Raw genomic sequence first — 20,641 nt, forward strand, 5'->3', positions numbered from 1 at the left:
GCAGGCCCCTTCCAAAGGCCCACCTCTGCCAAACTGCATGTAGGTGGGTCCAGGCTCCTCCCAAAAAGGGAGGATGCTGCTCAATCAGACAAATCCCAGTACACTCTGTCCCTAAAACTAGCTAGGGAATTCCATGTCTCCCTGTTGGTTGGCCAAAGAACATTTCTAAACCATGGCCTAAAACTCCATGAAGAACGAGCAGTGTTAACCTTCACCTGTAAACTCACCTACCAAGCTGCCTAAAACTGCAGATCGTGCTGCTTAAACACAAGCAGGAAATAGCACTGTGATTTCAAAAATCAGACTGAATGGCTGAGGAAGCAATATGTTCCAGTGTCCACTGGAACACTTTACAAATCTGCTGGGTCAAGGGAAATACCGTGACCACTCTTCAAGCTTCAAAGCAACAGGCAGAGAGGAGGGTTGGCACCTAGGCCTGGCTGCATCTCTTTTCTCAGGGTCACTGCCTTCTTCCACCCTCTCCTGTCAGAGGGAGGAGGCCTCTGAAGGTCTCCTCCTCCTCCTGGGCTCTAAATCACCCCCACGCCCCACCTCCACTTCACCCTCACTGGATACTCCCTTCAGCTGCTCTTTCACTGAACCACCTGCTCTAACTTTCCGATTGCCACAATTATAGAACCAAATTATTTTCCAGATGAGAATATTTTCAAAAGAGTGCCTGATGCAAGTGATTTCTACATAAGCTGGGGGCTCTTCTCTACATAAATCATTCCACATGAGGATCGAAGTTCATTGGCTCAGATGACCCAGGTTTCTTTCTCTTTCCCAACAGGTGGGAATATCAAAAGCATGAAGAAAATGTCTGACAGGTTATCCTTCTCACTGAGAGGAGCGAGGAATGTGCTTGCCATCTGGCTTAAAAAGTCTTGGGAAATGTTGGGGGGAACAAGCTAAGAGGTTATGCCAAAGTAATGGGAGAGTGGTGATGGGATTATCCCACTCAACAGGGCCTTTGGGTTTTTGATGAAAATGGCACTGAAATGGTAAGATAGTGTGCCAATCATAGTATACTTCTGATTCCCATCTTTTTTTTTCTCATAATCTCTCATAGATTTATCATGAGATAATCAGTGCATCTACTATAGAGATGACTGCAAGCAAGGCTAGTTGGTAACATGCAAGTTATTACCATTTAACATTAACTGAATTCCACGTGCAATTAGCCTACAGAATACTCAGCTTTGTCTGATATGATAAACTGAGACTTGAGAGCTCTCAATGTAATTTGGTTGGGTAGTGGAGTGGGAACAACTTTTTAAAAAGGGAGTAACTCATCTTTAGTCATATAGGAGGCCATACAGGAAACTAAGGGGCAAGATTCATTTATAGAGGATGAGTCTATCTGTAGTCTAGATAGGGAATATCAACACATCTTTAGTCTAGATAGGGAATATCAACACATGTTAAAGATCTCTCCAGCAAAAATATGCTGCACCTACTTCCCCTTCCTACTAACCTCCCAAAGGTCTAGGGCAGCCCTCAACAAGTAGCTCTGGCCTTGCTGGGAGGAGTCAGGTGACTGTACTTTTGGGGCAGCCCTCACATTCCCTAGACCTCCACTGCTGGAGTTTGGGAAACCAGGTACAACTGCACAATACCTATAAGAACATCATGGGGATACTTTGGGATAATAAAGACACTTCCTGTTACTTCCTGCGGTCAACATGGGGAAAATGGGTGATGATCAAAGGAAGAGAGAGGCAGCTGCAAACACAGAGATCTTCAGTGGAACACATGTTCTCTTTGGGAGCCTCACTCAGAAAGGAACAGTCCCACGAGCTTGAAGGGCCCTCCTCTAAGGAAAGTCAGCTCTTTCAGAGGAGCACTAATTAAATGCCTTGTTTGGCCATGGCAATAGTATTTTCAATTAAAGACAGCAAACCTCGGTGGCCTTTCCTACCTGGGTAGCACCCAGTCACGTGGAGACAGTTTTTGACTCCTCCTCATTTGGTTTGATAAGGGGAATTATGAATTAGGACATTATGTCAGAAAAAAAGCCAGAATGTAATTCATAGGATCATACAAAACCCTCCACCCCTGTAGCCCCTGATTCGCACCCTCGGTGCTCAAATAGAAATTAGTAAAGAAAGACGGAAAATAGTGTTAGGCCAGTTGAAAGGAAGGCAACTGTCATTTCCAGGGAATAAAACACTGTATTACCTTTCATTGTAGGGCTGTTGTCATTTGGACTGCTTGCCTGTGGTGCTGGCCATGGAGTAGGAGGAGGATTGACATTGCTCTCTGAGCAGCCTAATGTTCAAAACCAGAGGTGGTTAGGTCTAGGGAAGGGCTGGCACACCGCCCCACCAGCTGCTGGGCGCACACACGGTCTCACCCGCAGTGGCCTCCAAAGAAAGGGGAAGGGTGGTGCGACAAGGACAAGGCCTTTGTGCCATGTTCCTCGTACCTGGGATGGGCTTTAGGGGACAAGAGATAGGTATAATCGTGTCCAATTTGTAAGTATGGAAAATCGGGGAAAAGATTGGATTTTGAAAAAAAAAATCTGTGAAATTGCTATGGTTAGAATATTTTTTTTTCTTTTAGCTCTATGCCCATTTTTCTTCTCGAGTAATATTATTTCATGGTCACAGCAGAGATTATCCATAGCATTCCAAGGAAATCAAGTGCCTTGCTTTTCTGTCATAAATGGAGAAAGCTTTAAAAAGTGAACACCAGTAAATGTAGCAATATAACTAATTAACCGCAGGTCTTCTCTACTTCACTATGATCCAACCCATTTATTTGCTATACAGCCAATTTAGAGTGAGAAGTTTAGATAATACACATCAATGAATGATAGTCTAGTCCAACTATATGAGGGTAAAGAACACCCCCTTAACTTGACGCTGTATCTTACAATGCACTCCGTTTGCCTTATCCAAAATTCTGTAATGTCCCTGTGCTCTGCCCACCCACATAGGCAAAATAATGCCTATGTGGCGTTCGGCGGTCCTGCTTTGGGGGAAGCAAACCTAGTTTCCCAGAGCATTCACGATGTATGTTAGATGTTTTGGCATGGCTTACATTTAATTTAGGATTTTATCAAATAATTCTTTGCATGTCTGCTTTAAATCTGGTCTGTGAGTCCTGTCTTCTCAGTGATAGAAGAAATTGCTTCCTCAATGTGCTCCAAAATACCTGAGGCAGTATATAGGAAGGTATTGTGGACTACATCCATTCTTGATTCTATGAAACACAGACCATCAGATGATCCACTACTGTTAGGTCCACCATTATTAAAACTGTATCTTTTTACTGGGATGCTCTGCTGTTTTCTTCAGAAAAGGTTTTGTCTCTGATAAGATCCTCCTGAGACAATATATTTGAATGGCACAGTTCAGCTGGGCAGTGAAACCAATTTCTGGAGCAAGTTACACATAACCAAGTCACAGAGTATATGCCACAAAAATGGCAGGATTTAATGCTGTTCATTTCCCTGTCATTATTCTAAGATGCCCAACAGAAGACTTAATTAGCAAATCTTAACTATATTTATTAGTTTGCATTTTTGTGTCACCTCCTAGAGTTGTGAGCCTCCTGAAGTCAGAGATCACGTATTATTCATCTTTACATCCTTTAGTGCACTGTCTGGCACATAATGGCTGTTAAATTAGGATAAACTCTTGGAGGATGTTCTTAAACCATGAGAAGTACACTTATGAGGCATTATTTTAAGAGATGGCAAAACAATGCTTGGCATGAGAGATGCTATAATATTCACTGGCTGAATTATTTCATTTTCAGCAAGTGGCACACAAACTTCTCCATGCAGACTAACGAATGACAAATGAAACAGTGGCCTGTGATCTACCTATCGGATCTAAAACAATGCAAACATAGAGAAGGCTTTTTAAAGTATTACTACTTATTCGAACGACATTTGAATATGTAGCTAACATAACTCATAAACAACAAAAGCACCAGATTTTGAAGGAGCTTTCTGGGATAATGGAAATGTTCTAACACAGGACTACAGTGATTATTGCACAATATAAATTTACTAGAAATCCTTGAATCATTCTTTTACAGTGGGTAATTTTTATGGTATGTAAATTATAGTTCAAAAAACTATAAAACTGACCAGTATTTGGTGTAATCTAGGATAACATAACCTTCCTAGTACCTAGATAACTGGGCCCTGAGCATTACTTCTAAGCACAAATCACATAAAAGAGTGGGAAATGTGGAAAGTTAGAGTTGTGATCCACAGTATGCCAAATCAAGCTGAAAGAGATAGAACGTAACTGAGTAAATTTTGCCCTTTTCCCTACCACCCTGTCCCCAACACCAAACATAGTCAAAACCCACCTGTGCTTGGCAGAGCCCATGGAACCTTTCCACCAACTCCTGTAAGCCTGGCTTCAATCTCTTAGAGCAGTGGTTCTTAAAGTAGGATGCCCATACCAGCAACATGGGCACCACCTGACAGCTGGCTAGAAATGCAAGTTCCCAGGGCCAACCCTGACCCAGTGAATCAGAATCCCTAGCAGGAGAGCCCAAGAAACTGTTTTCACAATCCCCCAGTGACTGTTATGTAAGTGCAAGTTTGAGAAGCACTGTCATGGGTGGTCTCTAAGGAAGCTGGAAGGGTCACCATATCCTTCAGGATCAGGTCATCTTGGCTGAGGCCAGAGCCAGCCAGCCAAAGACAGCCCTCCTAAGAAACAGAGGGGTCTGTCTCAAAACCCCACCTCCTCAGGTCCTGCTGTTTTAAGCTCTTCAGTCCATCCCATCAAGCTCTCTGAGTTCAAGGAGGCCTACACTTCCAGAAAGAACCTGAACGGACTCAGAGCAAAGCCAAATGAGAGGTATGAAAGTCAGCCCCTCCCTGATCTCTGTATGCTATTTGATACAGTGGGAACTCAGTGAGATAATTCTTCCCATTTCAAAAATATGCACAACATTCATTTTTTAAAATGGTTGCAGAGAACATTCAAAAAGCAAGGCAGGTTCAAAGCATTGTATTTTTCAGAGCATAAAATGGAACACATTCCTAAAGGAGGCAGAAATAAATCTACATGTCAGAATGGAGCTCCCCTCACTTTACGTAATGGGCATGTTCCCGAAAAGTTATAAATAAATAACATGTCTGTATATCAAGCCATATTTTAAAAGTACCAGAAATATAAATCATATTTCAAGCCTATCACTTCAAGGATTATAATGGCATAGTCCTTTATACAGACAATAAATGTCTTCTAATCAAATTCATTTGTAACTATGGATTATTTAATATTGCTCGTCTAAACACTCATAGATTTAGAATCTATGGATTTGAGGGCTTCTCTGCAGCAGAGGACATGAAGAAGGATGAGTCTGAAGACATCCATTCTTTGAGGATTAATATGATGGGGACAGCATACCTCAGAATTTTCGCAAAGACACAGGGTATCATTATTCCTTTGCCCCTAGTGTGGAGCAGAAACAAGAGCCAGTTTGCCAAGTCACATTGTTGTCTCAGAACAGCTATTAAGTGTAAGTCTAACAATCGACTATATGTGCATGAGGGGAGAAAATGGTATGGCTGGGACTTCAGCTAAGAGAAAAAGAAAAGAAAACACTAAGCTCAGCTGCAATGTCACTCTCGCTCATATCACTTTGGGAATTATTTAGGGGAGGGGTGCAACTAGAATAATTATGGATGGAATGCCAAGCCAGATTTCAAATGTCTTGGCTTCTGTCAAGAAAAAATGCTATTTAAAGAGAACTAACTCTAGCTAATATTCCTGTAATTGCCATCAACTGTTCTCTAGTTGGTGTTCGTTGGCTGAGGCGTTTTTAACATGAAGGTGTGGCTAGAAAGATGTCTCCCTATCTTAGAGTAATTGTGTCAGGAGAGGGTGGTGAAGGGTGGGGGCCACAGAGCAAGCGCTGAGGGTTCTGGGAACAAAATGAAGATCCTAGTTCATAGATCCTTTGATATGTCAACTGTGCTACCCATTTGCAGGAAACACATATAAAATTTTATTGGAGCGATCCTGCCCCCTTTACTTACATAAGGGAAAATATAAATCAGCCAGAAATAACACTGGCCAGCCAGAGCAGCAAGCGAAGCCAAAAAAACACCATCCAGAGGAGCACTTTACCGTGAATGTAATTTCACTAGCTGGGAGAGCAAAAGCTCAGGCTGGGTTGATGATCACAGCCTGGGGGGCATTGGGGTGGGGTTGGCAGTGAAGGGGAAAGTGGGAACACCACAGTCATGGTAGCCAAGTACCACCCTGTCATCCACATTTCCCCTTCTGAGCTCCAGTTTCCATATCTGCAAAGGGTGGATAAAAATTCCTGCCTCATTAGGTTGCTGTATGAATAAAATGGATTCTTGTAGGTGAAACCAGGGAGCACAAAAGCTAGAGAGCACGCACCAATAAAACGAAGCTGAATCTGAATTTTATTTAGTACAGCTCAGCGACATGAGGAACAATCCTAGAGATTAGTTTCGGATTGCTTTCTTTTAATCTAGTGATTCAATGTCTGTTGTTCCTTCCCCTCCCTTCTTGTTATTCATCCATCTGTCCATCCGTCTGTCCGTCCATCCATCCATTCATCCATCTATCCTTTTTCTGAACATCTGTTGTATTCCAGGCGCTCAGCTATGTTCTGGAAATATAATAGTGAGCAACACAAACACGGGCCCTGTCCATGACAACCAAAAGCAAGAGAATTACACCAATCTTACAATGATGTGAGAGGAAAGGAATGAGTAAGCTATAAAGGGAATGGAGGCAGAAACACCTAACCCTGACTGCTGGAGGGGATGGGAGGAGGGAGTCAAGGAAGGCTCTCTGGATGAAATTACACTGAAGCTACATTGAAGGGTGAGAACTTAACCAGGGAAAGCAAGCATCATGGGTGTGAGATGGGTGATGTGCTCTAAGGAGGAGAGAGAGCATGTTTGAGGCTCATTCAAGTTCGATATGGCTGGAGTCCAGCTTACTTGACATAATACATAGGTCCTCAGAAAAACAAGGTGATTAAGTCATGGTAAGTAAAGGTGTGGGAAGTATAGGCAGCAATGAGACTGGGGTAGGTCCTAAAGGGCCTTGTAAGGCAGCCTGAGGAGTTTGTTTAGAACTTTTGCAAATGGTAGATATAAACCCGCAACAATTTGGCAAGTCATAAGGGCTATCTGGGATTTCCTGATTTCCTCATCTATAAAATGAGGGTGGAGTAGATGGTCATCAAGGCTCCTTCTATGGATTAAGGGAGGCACTTAAATTCTGCATATATCCAAGACCAGCAGATGTTCCTCAATCAGCTGCTTCTTTAATGGACAAAAATTCCATGCGTTCATGCCGTGAGCACCTATTCTGTGTTCAAACTCTAACTGCACCCCATAGTCTTCTCCTTCTCATCATTTGATTCCCAGATATGCCAGTTATCTGGAGCCAGGTTAAGCCAGGAACGGCAAGGGGGTGAACTCAGTTTAAGGAAAGGTGAATTGGAGATAATGCAAAGCTTGACATTACATTAGCCTTAAATAGAAACCAACCCAGATGGTAACAGCACCTAGGCATGGCATAAAACAAAAGAATATCCAGAAGGAACACAGAACTGCATGTTTGTGAGAATGTAGAACAAGACTCCTAACTTAGGTTTGCAGAATCCTAAATTAAAAGATGTCCTGGTGCATGTATTTTGAGCAGATGGTAGTCTTTTCAGTATCAGCGTCTATTCTATGTCTAAATTAAATTTTGGGTATTGGTGGAGAATGGAGAAGAATGGCAAATGAGGCTTATCAGCCTCACCTTGTCTCAACCTTGGGAAACTCCTCTGGCCAGCTCTCTTTCTACTAGCTTTAGGAGGCCTCAGAAAGGTACAGTTTTCTTATCATTGTACGACACACAGGAAACCCCAGCCCCTATCATGCTGGTAACTTCAGAAACTCTCAGAAATCCTACATAAAATCAACTCCTTTTTTAAATGTTCAGCCCAACTTTATCCTAAATGTAGGACGCTTCATTTTGCTCTCCTAGAGCTTGAAGTTGGGGTGGGGGAAGGAGGCAAATATAATTGTTATCTTACTAAATCTCCCGCCCTCTCTATTCTCCCAGAGCACAGGGAAACAGAGTGGGGAGAGAGGACAAAGAAAGGAGGGAGGGTGGCAGAGGAAAATGGGGAGGTGGAGAGAGGAGGAGGAGGAGAAGTGAGGAAGGGAGCGGGGCAGGGAAGTGCAGTCTGTGGAAGAGCAGAGGTTGCTGCAGCTGGAGCCCAGACCCTTCCCCTCAGTTCTCTTGACACCAACATCTTGAGGATGCAGCCCCACCTGGACCTCACAGAGAACTAGAACAATGGTGGTGAGAATGAGCAGGAATGCCCTACAGGGAAGATGTGGGTGGCTGCTAGCACAGGCGAAGATTCTACAAACAATCTTGATTTCAAATATTCTATTCTGGAATATCATCCAATTTTTGTGGTCGACAGGGTCCCTGCCTCCCAACCAGTGCATTCCTTCTCCATGGCAACCATTTGTTCTTGGTCTGTGTGTGTGTCCAGGACACCGAGGGCCAGGCTAATCATGACGAGTCCTGCTCCTCCAGGAGCATCCAAGGAGAGGCCTGAAGGAACCCACTGAGAAATCACATTTGCCATTGGAGACTTGGTACAGAGAGGCAACCGAACAGAATGGTGAAAGGCACAGACTTCAGGGTCACATGGCTCAGGTTCACCATCTGTCTGCCTCCCACCACATGTCTGATCTCAGGCAAATTACTTCATTACTTTGTTTCTCAGTTTCCCAGGGCCCTAAAAAGGAAATGATGATAGTACCTCCCTGGCAAGGGTGTGGTGAGGATTAGGTAAGTTAACTCTCTGCCACTGCTGGTTTCTCTAAACCAACATGTCAGTGAGCCTTTCTGTTCCATGTTGTGTGTGATTACTTATTTGTTTCAGTTGGTTATTTAATTTGATTTTTGAGATGATCTGGATGATGGGGGAAGCAATTTCAATATGAAGTGTCTGAAGTTTAATAGTTACTTAGATGCTTTTACATGTATATAGATGGACTTTTCTAGACCATGGGTGTCTTAAAAAAAAATCGAGAGCCAGTAATCCTCTTCTCCTTTTTAGGGGGAGGTGGGGAAAGTTTTGACAAAAGCATAGGATGTGGTTGTAACAGGATTACATGATCAGTCACCGAAGCAGGGTGCCTGTTCTTTATTTGTACCACATCTGTTTTGAAGGTTCCCTGAATCAGGGCAGCATCAGAACCAGAATTGTGGGAGCACCTGCTGGGAATCCGTACATGTGGTAGAAGATAAGTGGGCTTCCTCTTTCAAACACTTAGGTTCCACTTTTCTTTCCTGTCATTTTTGTTTTCCATAGACATTCAGTTTGTGTCTGCTGGCATGCAAAGGAAACAGGGTAACTCGGAGGTTAGAAAACAACTCCTTTAGCCCTGGTCTTCATAGAACACCAGCAGAGAAAAGGAAACTTTTAGCAGGCAGGATGATCCTTTTAAATGATAAATCAGATCATGTCCACTGTTGGTCTAAGACACTGTGACGGTTCCCATTTTTTCTTGGGCCAAATTAAAGGCCCAGGTTTGGGGCAGTCTGGGTGGCTCAATGGTTTAGCGCCGCCTTCAGCCCAGGGCGTGATCCTGGAGACCCGGGGTCGAGTCCCACGTCGGGCTCTCTGCATGGAGCCTGCTTCTCCCTCTGCCTGTGTCTCTGCCTCTCTCTCTCTCATGAATAAATAAATAAAGGCCCAGGTTCTTCCAAAGGCCAGGAGTCCATGTATGGCCAAGCCTCTGCCTCCCTGCCTCACTCCACCCACAGAGCTCTTCCTGCAGACCCTCGACCACACAGGCATGTCCTGCCTTAGGCACTGGCACATGGCCTCTGTCCTATCTCCACGTGGCCCATTCCGCCACCTCCTGCAAGTCTGCTCAACTTTCATCTTCTCATAAGAATCCTATTTAGTTCTACAGCCTGACCTGCCTTGCCATCCACCCAACACTTTCTATCCCTTAGTTCTATTTTGCCTTTTCTCTATAATACTGAGCACTTTCTAACCTACTCTGTGATTTTTCTTTATTATGTTTATTGTTCATTACCTCCTCTTCATCAGAATGTGAGTTATATTCTCAGATGAATCCCCAATGCCTGGCACCCAGAAGGACCCAATAAATCTCTGTTGAATCAGTGAGAAACTTGGTAAGGAGCTAGTAGGGTGGCAACCTTAGGTGAGATTTTTGTTGCTTGAGAAATAAATGGCTTCCCTTGGTAGTACCTCTCTACCCATACAGGAATACCTCTTTCTACAATAAGCTTACATTTCTCACTGTCAGAACACCCACCCCCTAGACCCAAGAGTACTCCAGTGCTAGAGCACTTGGATTTGGGACAAAGCTAAAGTGCGAAGTCCATGGCCACTGCTCTTGTCATAACTCTCAGGCATAGTTGTGAGGCCATGGGCCCTGAGCTGAGATCTCACACTGCCTGCTCAGGAAGAGGGCATGGAGCTCTGACTTCCCAGCTGTCAGTGAGGGCCACTCACAAGTGAATGACACTCAGCCAGTCCAGTTAAGTGGGAGTACTGCCACCACCATTCCTGTGGGCAGGAAGGGCCCTAGTATCTTTATAGCTGGGGGCCTGGAATGGGATTCATCCTGTAGCACACTGGAGAGTCTCCAGCAGCCCCAAGATCTAAGTAGTGGATCCTGGCTTGGCCTTCCAACTCTCCCACGGCTTGTCAGCACCTCCACCGCAGGTGGGTGGGGGTGAAACTCAAGTCACTGGCAGCATTGCTCATCTGGAGCGCCAGTGAAAGAGATGGCGAAACCCAGAGGTGAGGCTCAGGGTAAAGTATTTTTGGATTCCATTTATCCCTCTTATCTCTAACTCCATTCCTGAAAATAAATGACATGGATACAAAATAGGACTCACAGAAAACAATAAAAGGAATGATGAATTTCGTTAAAAAGAAAAAAAAAGAAAAAAAAGAGGGAAGACTTTTTTTTGGTTTTGCCCACCAACTTTTGCTCTGTCCGTGATCTCATCTCCAAAGACCTGAGGTTTTTTTTTTAATAGCTCATAATTACTTAATCATTCCAGCTCTGCTGTTTGTTCTCAGCTTTAAGTACCAGATAAACACTTATTAAGGAGATAGCCTAAATTCATGGAAAAACCAAAACAATTTGAGAATTTAATAGTGATTCCCGTCTTACAATTAAAATAACATGAAAGAAGGAAAAAGGTGTTGAAATAGTAGAAAATAGCTTCCTTCCCGAGGTCTGTTTAGAAAATTAGACTTAAAAATTTCCATTTCAATCTGAGTTTTAGTTTTACACTCTCAACCAATGTGCTCCCCATGCCAGTAGTTCTCAACCAACGTGCCTTGCACCCTGACCAATGTTGCTGGCCACAGATCAGAGTGGAAACTATATTTCTGCTGTGGCCAAGATGCTGGTGGGCCCCGTGTTTCAGACCCAACAGGAATGGCTGAGCTGAGAGCATCCTCAGGGTAGGGGTAGGCCAGAAAGGAGAGACAGCAGGGAGCAAGGGAAAATTCAATGTGAATTAAGAAGTTAAGAAGTCCAGTGTGATGTCACTTGGCACTTAAAAAGATGGTATGTCTATAGAAATGTGGAGAACTGTCAGGCAGGAATGGCCAAGCCAACAGGGCTCATGACTATGAAGACAATCTGATTCTCTAAAGTATGCCATGCAAAAGTCTAAAATCAGAGCAAGACATTAAGATTGAGAGCTACCTCTCTAGCCTTTTACTAAAAGCAAATGTGAACATGAGGAGAAAATTATGAGAAGAGATTGTAAACCCTGCAACATCTTAAAGTTGGAATATGATTCTGAGATTTTAGCTAAAAAGCCACTGAATATAAAAGAAAAATACAAAGATGAAAAAAACAGCAACAAAAAAGACATGATATAAAATAAAAACCAAAAAACATTTTTTAAAAAAAAGACAAAGAAGGAAGAAAGAGGCTTTTGAATTAAAAATAAAGAATGAACAGGGATGCCTGAGTAGCTCAGCGGTTGAATGTCTGTCTTTGGCTCAGGGTGTGATCCCAGGGTTCTGGGATCGAGCCCTGCATCGGGTTCCCCTGCAGGGAGTCTGCTTCTCCCTCTGCCTATGTCTCTGCCTCTCTTTCTGTCTCTCATGAATAAATTTAAAAAATCTTAAAAAAAAAAAAAAAAAAAAAAAGAATGAACAAACAAAAAATCCCCTATTGCAATCCCCTTGGTACATACCTTGTAGTGAGGCCTGTAAGTCTTTCATGTTTTGGTCTAAAAGCTGTGAAGGAAGGAATCCTGAGCCTGCCTGGGGCCTGGGGTCTGGCTCTCCTGGGGCCACAGCGGGCACTGGCTCCTTCAGTCGGCCGTCTCCAAACACAGCAGCCCATTCCTTGCTGAACTCACCCTCGTCCAGGGAGGAAGCATTGAAGATCTCACTCAACAGCAGCAGGTCATCTTTGTCAGCACCTTCAGGTTCTGAGGTCCCTGCCATTGGGCCCAGGCAGGCTGGTCAAAGTAAGAAAGCACAAAACACATCACCACCCAGGTCCCAAGCCCTTGGGAGTGAATGCATTGGGGGCTGGGATGGGACAGACTGGGTGATAGCTAGATTTAAGAAAAAGCTTATCAACTTTAAATTATTCTCATTATAGCCTATCTTAAGAAATTTCAGAGTTTAATTTCTAGTCCCATCGTCCCTCATCTGCGTTCCTCCAAAGCAAATTCCATTTCTGAGCATCATTAGAATTTTACTGAAACAGTAAAATTCTAGGGTTTTGTTTTTTTCTTAATATAAAAACAAATTTACCACCAAAACATTTCTCAGACAGGAAACAAAGGCAGGATTGAAGACAATGTGGGATATTTTAGTTCCTTGTTTGTATAGCTTCCTGAATCTTCTCACACAAGCCCTAAATCCACAGCCAACACACCATGTGGGAGCCTGCACCATCATCCAGGATGGGGAGAGGACCCTTGCCACACACTGGGCCAAAGTGGAAGATGGTAGGACATCCAACGACTGGCCAAGGAAAGCCTCTTGCTTCCTTTCTCTTTTGCTGCAACCGACTGCAACCCAACCGCAAGTCCTTGCCAAAGCAAAGGAAAGGTGGGTCTGGTTTGCCTGAGGGCAGCAGTGAAAGAATGACTAGAAAACAGGGCAAATAACTGAACCACCCAGAGAAGGCCAGAGACACTGCCCAGGAGGATTGGAACGTACAGGAGACCAGAGGGGAAGTCCCGAGACTATTCTTAACTTGCTGTGTGACTATAGCCAGACCCTTAGCTCTTCTGGGCCTCTGTTTTTACACGTGTAAAATAATATTAATAACAGCCACCTCAACACACTGTTAGAAGACCCAAAGAAATACACCTTTAAATCTCATTGCTTATCCACAAGAAGAAGTCCATTCTTACAATACGGACACTGACAAATACTGAACAGGGAATATAAGTAGAACGGGGACATCACTAACCAGAAAAACTGTAAGTCTTTTCACTGGGTTTTCTACATATTTTGAACACCAAGGACTGCTGGTCCTATTAACTGTGGTTTTGGGGTGGTATCTAATGGCCACATGGAAACTGCATACATGGCCGTAAGTTATGAAGAGAAGGAATAATCATGATTTATATTTTCTCTGAGCTATACTACAATTCTGATACTGTCATCTTAAGTGAGATTAACAGGTTTTCCTCAACTATGTGAGATAATTAGTTAAGTGAAGGCTTTTTTTTTTTTTTTGGTAAACAAATCAAGCTTATCTGTTGGCTTTACTAGATTTTTTTAAATTTTTTTTTAAATTTTTATTTATTTATGATAGTCACAGAGAGAGAGAGAGAGAGGCAGAGACACAGGCAGAGGGAGAAGCAGGCTCCATGCACCGGGAGTCCGACATGGGATTTGATCCCGGGTCTCCAGGATCGCGCCCTGGGCCAAAGGCAGGCGCCAAACCGCTGCGCCACCCAGGGATCCCGGCTTTACTAGATTTATTTTCAACCACACTTTATATAATGGTGTTCTGATTGAGAGGAATTTTTGATGTGTGGGGCAGACTGGCTACACATCCAGGAAGGGAGGAGTTCAGTCACTCCCATATCTCTATGGTTTAAAAAGAGCAGCAAAATTCACTTCAGTTGGATAACTATCTCGTTTAAGTATTCTTATTGTCTGTGTGATCACAGAAACATGCACTGAGATGTATCCTGTCAGGTGGGGTGGTGAGAAGACAAGGGAAATGGCATTTTAGTAAACAGGCTTGTAAGATAGTTATGCAGGAGGTGGGTGGGCAGCCTGGATCCACCTTGGCCTGTGTGTGGTATTAGGCCAGGTAGGTACGTAGGCCATATGTGTCAGTGCAGGCAGGAAGCTTGGCTGTGTCCCTCAACACACGGCTGGCTGTGCACCCTCCTTTCTTCCCTCTCTCAGTCTCTCCTGGTGTGTCACTCCCTTTGCACACATTAACTTCACAAGTCTTTGTACTTTCTACTTTAGTTGGGACTAGAACACCCAAACTTTTTCTCGTGGTTTACTTTCTGGCCTGACTGAAACCAGATGATTGCTGAACCAAACCTGTTTTTTTGGAACCAGTTCAAATCAAAGACTAGACTCTAGAGGAAGGGATGACTTTTGATGAGCACTGGAAATTACGTGTTCTTCCCGAAGTCACTTTACAGCCTTCTGCTAAGTCAAACCCTGAGGGAGGCTTCCTGCATTCATTGAAATATCAATCCAGGGACAATCGTGACTAATAAGACCAACAATAACTAATAAACTTTGAGCCTTCCAAAAACAACCAAAACCGCAAAAGCTCTATCTTTGTTTTTACTGTTTAGGTTTGTGTGCAAGGCTATTGAATGGACTTCTGTAGGTTTTGTTAATTTAGCATCCCATTCCTCCTCCTCTTCAGTTTTCCCGTTTGGGAAATACCTTCTCCACGGGATCCTGGTGAGAAATCATGTAGGGTGCCTCCTCACCCCTCATCGAGGCTGACCAGAGTCCTTCATTTCTCAGGCCATGGAGACTGGCTCTGGGGTGGGCACATGCCAGAGGCTTCCCTGAGTTTGGTATATAAAAGGGGGAGGGAGGAGGCCTCTCTTTCAAATTCCAAATTCTAAAGATGCAGTTTTGAGGCTCCCAGGGATGACAGGGCCAAACAGAGGGTGAAGCAGCACCAAAAGTTGGAAAGAGGGACGTCTGGGTGGCCCAGCAAGGGACACCTGGGTGGCTCAGTGGTTGAGCTTCTGCCTTTGGCTCAGGCATGATCCTGGGGTCTGGGACTGAGTCCTGCATGGGGTTCTCCACAGGGAGCCTGCTTCTCCCTCTGGCTATGTCTCTCTGTCTCTCATGAATAAATAAATTAATTAATCTTAAAAAAAAAAAAAAAAGAGCTGGAAAGAGAACTCTGGCAACACTGTCTAAACCCTGGATCCAACCTCGCTCAAAGCCAGTCCATCACTGTATGTCCCCAGTTACATGGACTAATTCCCAATATGATCTTTTCTTCTTAATTTTATTTATTTTTTATTTTTTTTCTTCTTAATTTTAAAGCTAAGCTACTTAGTGAAGGTTTTCTATTACTTCTAACTAAAAGATTCCCTACTAATATTGTATTCTGTCAAACTCAACTTTACTGACAGCAATGAGAAAAGGACCTTTGGTGATGATGATATAGTCGAGAGCTCATTCCGAATAGAGACTTAGTCAGTGACCTATCACTGAATTTGACCTCTTAGGGTCCTGGTTATTGAACTGTTAAAGTGGGCTGCATAGGGGACATTTTCTGTAAGAGAACTTATTACTTCACTGGAAGCAGTGAAGCTGGCACTGACTTGAACCAGAAGACCGGGAAACCCAATTATTGCCCTCATAATTATGATGCTTGAAATTATTATACATAACTTGTAAGAAAAACTTAATTACAAGTAGAAAAGGACAGGTTTAGTTCTGTAACCAGGCATGTCAAGACTTGAAAAACAACACTAGTCTGTTGGCTCTTAAGAATCAAACTAACATCTTTTCTGGAAATAATTCAACTCAACTATGAGAAAATGGAGATATACACACAGAGAATAAGGTCTTTGAGAGCAGCCCTGATAAGGGCTGCTCAAGTGGAATCAGGCCTTCTACCCAGGTAGCCAAACAAATATTGCTCCTGTGCTATGGTACCCTATATGCTTTTGTCTGCAAGAGTGAACCAAGATTCTGATCTCTCAGGTGCCAAGCCCACAGATCTTGTAGGCTCCTGAGTCTCCATGCTCACTCTTACATCCAGATGTGACTCTAACAATAGAGGTTAAAAGATGCAAACACCAGTTCTCACCTTTCGGTCTTCAGTTCTATGACCCTGACCCTTCACACATTCCTTCCTTCTTTTTGACACCAGCCCATGGTACATTCTCCCCTTCTGCTGGGAGACTGCTCCGCCCCCACTGAAATTCAGCTCCAGCATCTCTAGTCTTTCTCCCTCTCTCCAAGGCTTCCTGTCTTGATCTCAAAAGATGTGTGCATATCCCAACAACAGCCAATCTTGTAATTCCTGTCTCTCCATCCCACCCCACAACGGTGCTGCTCTGGTTTCTTCTCCCTTCCACAGCCACATACTTTGTCAACCACTCTTGTTCCAGCTGCCTGTCCTCAAGTTCCTGCCCACACTGAAATGGCTCTTCTGAAGGTTACCAGTAAGATCCTCATGGCTAATTCCAATCCCCCTTTCTCTGACCTCAACCCCTGTGACACTTTGCCCTGTTGCCCACTCTGGAAATGCTGTCATCTGTTGGGGCTCTCCATGAGATGGCTCTTTTGGATATCCTTCCATCTCCTTAGCAGTACTGTCCCTGCTGCCCCTTCCTAGTCTAGTTACCATAAAATTTCCTCTGAAGCCGTATCTCCCTTTCCTACATTATCTACAGAACATCTTATCTATTCTCATGGTCCAGTCTCACCTGGGAAGATTCTCAAATCTCCATCTCCAAATCCATGTTTTCTTGAACTCTGATGACAAACTCCTGACTTGAGGGTCCTCTGGGTTTTTCTCATCAGCAAGCCTGCTGGCACTCCATAAAAGGCACCCTCTCGCTGTATACCTTTGCTCAGTTCAGCTGTGAGATTATGACCCTCTTACTCGAAAACCTTCAGGGGCTCCCTCTGATGCCTGAGGAAAACAACACTCCTTACAGTGGTATTCAGGACCTCTGCAGTCCAGCTCTACTGCAGCCCTTCTAGCAACTCCTTCGGGGAGGCCTATGGCTCGGCAAAACTCCTCCACATTTGCCACTTCTCAATTGTGCTTTCCTGCCTTCCTGTCTGGGAACCTGCTGTTTTCTCCCAGTGAGATGCCTAGAGAGAAGAATCATACTTAACTGAAAGGGATCTTAGAGATTATCCCCTGTAACTCACTTCACATATGAGGAAAAAGACACCCAGGCTAGATGACCTGCCCAAGGTCATATAATTTATTAGTTATAGATTATCTGGCTGGGAACCCTAGCTCATAAGTCAATGTTTTCTCAGTGCAGTATACTGCCTTTACCTCAGAGCCTGATAAAGATGTCATATATAAATGAATATTCAAGCTTTTTGTAAAGTTTTGAGGGTTTCTAAGGTTAGATGGCTCCATTGGCAGCCAAGCAAAGCTCCTGGCTGCAGGCAGTACGGCAGAATGGATGAGAGGGAGACCCACTCAGCATGTTTGCCTTACACTGCACAAGGGCTCATAAATAAAAATCCTATGCTCCTGGGAAAATATCCCCCAGGAAAACTGATTCTGAGCCAATGTGCTCTGATTCTGACCCAGTGAGTTTTCAGAGTGAAAACTGACATACAGAGGAAGCTCTCTTGGGTTGAGACAGAGGGCGGGTGACAGAAAGTAAATGTGGGAAACTGGTGACAGCCCACTCAGGTTATATTTTTGAAATCATACTGAGTTTCATGACCTCAGCATGAATTAGGAACCCAGAAGATGGAAACAGCTACAGAGACCAAAAATGAGAGCACAGAAAAACAACGAGATAAATGTCACATAAGTTACCTTCATCTGTGTGTGAAACAGGAAGGCTCTGTTTCTCTGGTTTTCTCCCTGGTCCCCACTCTCAGCATTATGACTAATGTAAAGGCTGCACACTTGCAGTACACATGAAAAACCCCAACAACCAACACAGTCCTCACATCACCCAACAGAGAGTATGGGGGAGAAAGACGGGGTGGGAAACCACCGTACAAAAATGTCTAACGAGCAAAGTATTCTTCCTTATAAAAGGCTCTGGTAACAAATTGTACTTGTTTGGAATCCAAGAATACTACTTCTGAAAACTCCCTTTTAGTGAAAAAAGACAGCTAATAATAATAACAGATGGGGGAAAATCCATCTCCACCCACTCTCTGGGATATACACATACACACACACACACACACACACACACAAACACACCCCAAAAAAGAAAACAAAAACCCCAACAGTGCTAGACCTTGAGTAGGCATTCAAAAAATATTTCTTGATGATCCCCAGCTCTGGTCTTCCATTTTAGCATTAGATCCTAATATGTGATCTAACTGAAAGACTTGACATCTGAGGCAGGAGTAAATCTCTACAGAACGCTACCGACTACATGGTGATCCAGTAAGAACAGTGGAGTGTTTGGTTTTAAAAGTGCACCATTATTTTATGAAAGGGCCAAAGCCAGCATTTCATCCTAGGATGCTGAGGGAGACAGGGCAAAGGGAAAGTTGATGAGAAAAGATTATGAGCTTGTTTTTGCCACACTTCATGTGAGGAAGCAAATCAGATCCCTAGTTAGCTCTCTATGGAGAACAGGAAAAGATAGTTCTGAACATCTTGGGAGAAACCAGGCCTGGGGACATAAACCTGTGTTATTGCTAAGGGCTAGAGACTGCACCCAGACCTAAGTGAGCTACTGAATGAGCTTCTGTGTTGTTCTGACAGTTGGCCAGAATTTAGAATCACAAGTCTGAAAGTAGTAACCAAGGAAATGACAGAAGCCAAAATATTTTAACTGTAATGTGTACAATTAAAATTCTTAAAAACTTCAGTTAATCTTGTCCTAGAGAAGGATGTTTTGGATAAATCCAAGTAATCAGATTTAGGTGGGCTAAATTCATCTAACTTTGTTCAATTACCTATCTGCTAGATATTTTTCTCAGCCCAACTTTGAAGAACACAAAAACTTCTACATGTTACACCTAACTCATAAATTGAGGTTGGGATTATCACATGGGGTCACAAGGTGACTTCAGGGCCACTTTCAAGTTATTGTAAAATGTCACTCAGTTTCTTTTTTACTTAAAAATTTTTATAAACTGGCCAAATATTGTATTGGTTTTCTATTTATATTATCTATTTAGTAGGAGAAAATACATTTCATTATGACACTGAATCAGAGTGATTTTCTGGGCCATGGTTCCTGGAGAATTACCTCCTTGTTATTGTCACAAGCAATCTGCTTTTTGATAACATGGTGCCACAGCTTGGCCATTACTTGTCTAACAGAATTCCCACTGGGAGTGAACTGGCCCCCAAGCAGCAGGGTGCTAGAGCTTATAGCTCCCAAGTCTTATAAAGGCAGCCATCCCTGGATTAAGCTCTTTTTATTTCTTGATTGTTTAATGTCTTGCCTATTATAATCAGCAATTTAATTCAGGATTTGGGCCTGCTGGCAGTTTTCTGAAGGGTACACATTTTGAAGTCAACTAATTATCGTGTGCTCTTTTCTTCAGTCACCACAAGTTCTGAGCACCGACAGAGTATTTCTATACTTCTGGTCATGTTAATCTTTAAGCTGATTCTGCCCTAGGGGTTGCCAATGCAGAAGAGTCAGATAGGGACAAAGTATGGCTTGTGTCTCAAGAAGGGCTTTATGGGTTGACAGTGATAAAGGGAAAGGAGAGATTAGGTGACATGGCATTTAACTGAGACAATGTGTAAATCAACTGTTCTGCCTGAAAACAAGTCCACATTTTGGAGAATACATTCACCTCTCTATTGTTATAATTACGTGAGTGCTCAAGAAAAGGGTATGAACCTCTATTCCACGAAACAAGGACTGTTAACTATAAACCAAGGAGATACACAAGTTGTTTTCAATAAGTGGAAAGATATCAATCTTATTCCAGTGTATCCATGGCACATGTTATGGAGGAAGCTTATGAAAGCAAGCCTGTATCACAGACAGTAGCGTTTCTGATTTAATTCTGCAAAGAAATGCATGGTTACTGGGTTAGTTTTTGTTGTACTATATTACTACCCAAGTTGAAAAAGTCAAAATCCAAAAGCGAGAACCCTTTTTTGGTAAGAAAAGGAAAACATAAGAATATAGACTCATATTTGTGTGTATGTAAATAAATGCCAAGAGGATAGAATGGGGATGGGAATATTGGAATAGAGAGGAGTCGGGAGCAGAAATGGGAGTCAGAGTTTTCTGCTGCCTACATTTGTATTATCATTATCATGTACCAATGTGAATATATCTATTCAAAAATTATGTTTATTAAAATAATGAAATTAAATAGGAGATAATAAAAGCAAAGAACAAATTACATAAACAAGAGGTGGGCAACAGGAGAAATAACAATCTTTCTATCAAAACAAGCTGAAACATATGTATAAAGAAACTGTTAAGTGTGAAGATTT

The 20,641-nt window shown here is 43.0% G+C and overlaps 1 protein-coding gene across 23 annotated transcripts in view; it reads right to left on the reverse strand.

Moving 5' to 3' along the window:
* The window catches only part of ICA1 (islet cell autoantigen 1), a 141,663-nt gene that overhangs the window by 297 nt on the left and 120,725 nt on the right, over positions 1 to 20,641 (reverse strand). For 17 of the 23 annotated variants that reach the window (XM_038556938.1, XM_038556933.1, XM_038556937.1 and 14 more), the window contains 2 exons: positions 12,234 to 12,503; positions 2,182 to 2,271 (listed from right to left, as the gene is read on the reverse strand). In XM_038556938.1, coding sequence (XP_038412866.1) covers positions 2,182 to 2,271; positions 12,234 to 12,503 — 360 coding nt within the window. Of the gene's footprint in view, positions 1 to 2,181; positions 2,272 to 12,233; positions 12,504 to 16,940; positions 17,150 to 17,240; positions 17,335 to 20,641 lie in introns of those variants that run through there. The other 6 variants (XM_038556924.1, XM_038556944.1, XM_038556923.1 and 3 more) reach the window with 5 other exon arrangements.

The sequence above is a fragment of the Canis lupus genome, chromosome 14 (assembly GCF_011100685.1).
Source record: "Canis lupus familiaris isolate Mischka breed German Shepherd chromosome 14, alternate assembly UU_Cfam_GSD_1.0, whole genome shotgun sequence".
Classification (NCBI taxonomy): Eukaryota; Metazoa; Chordata; class Mammalia; order Carnivora; family Canidae; genus Canis; species Canis lupus.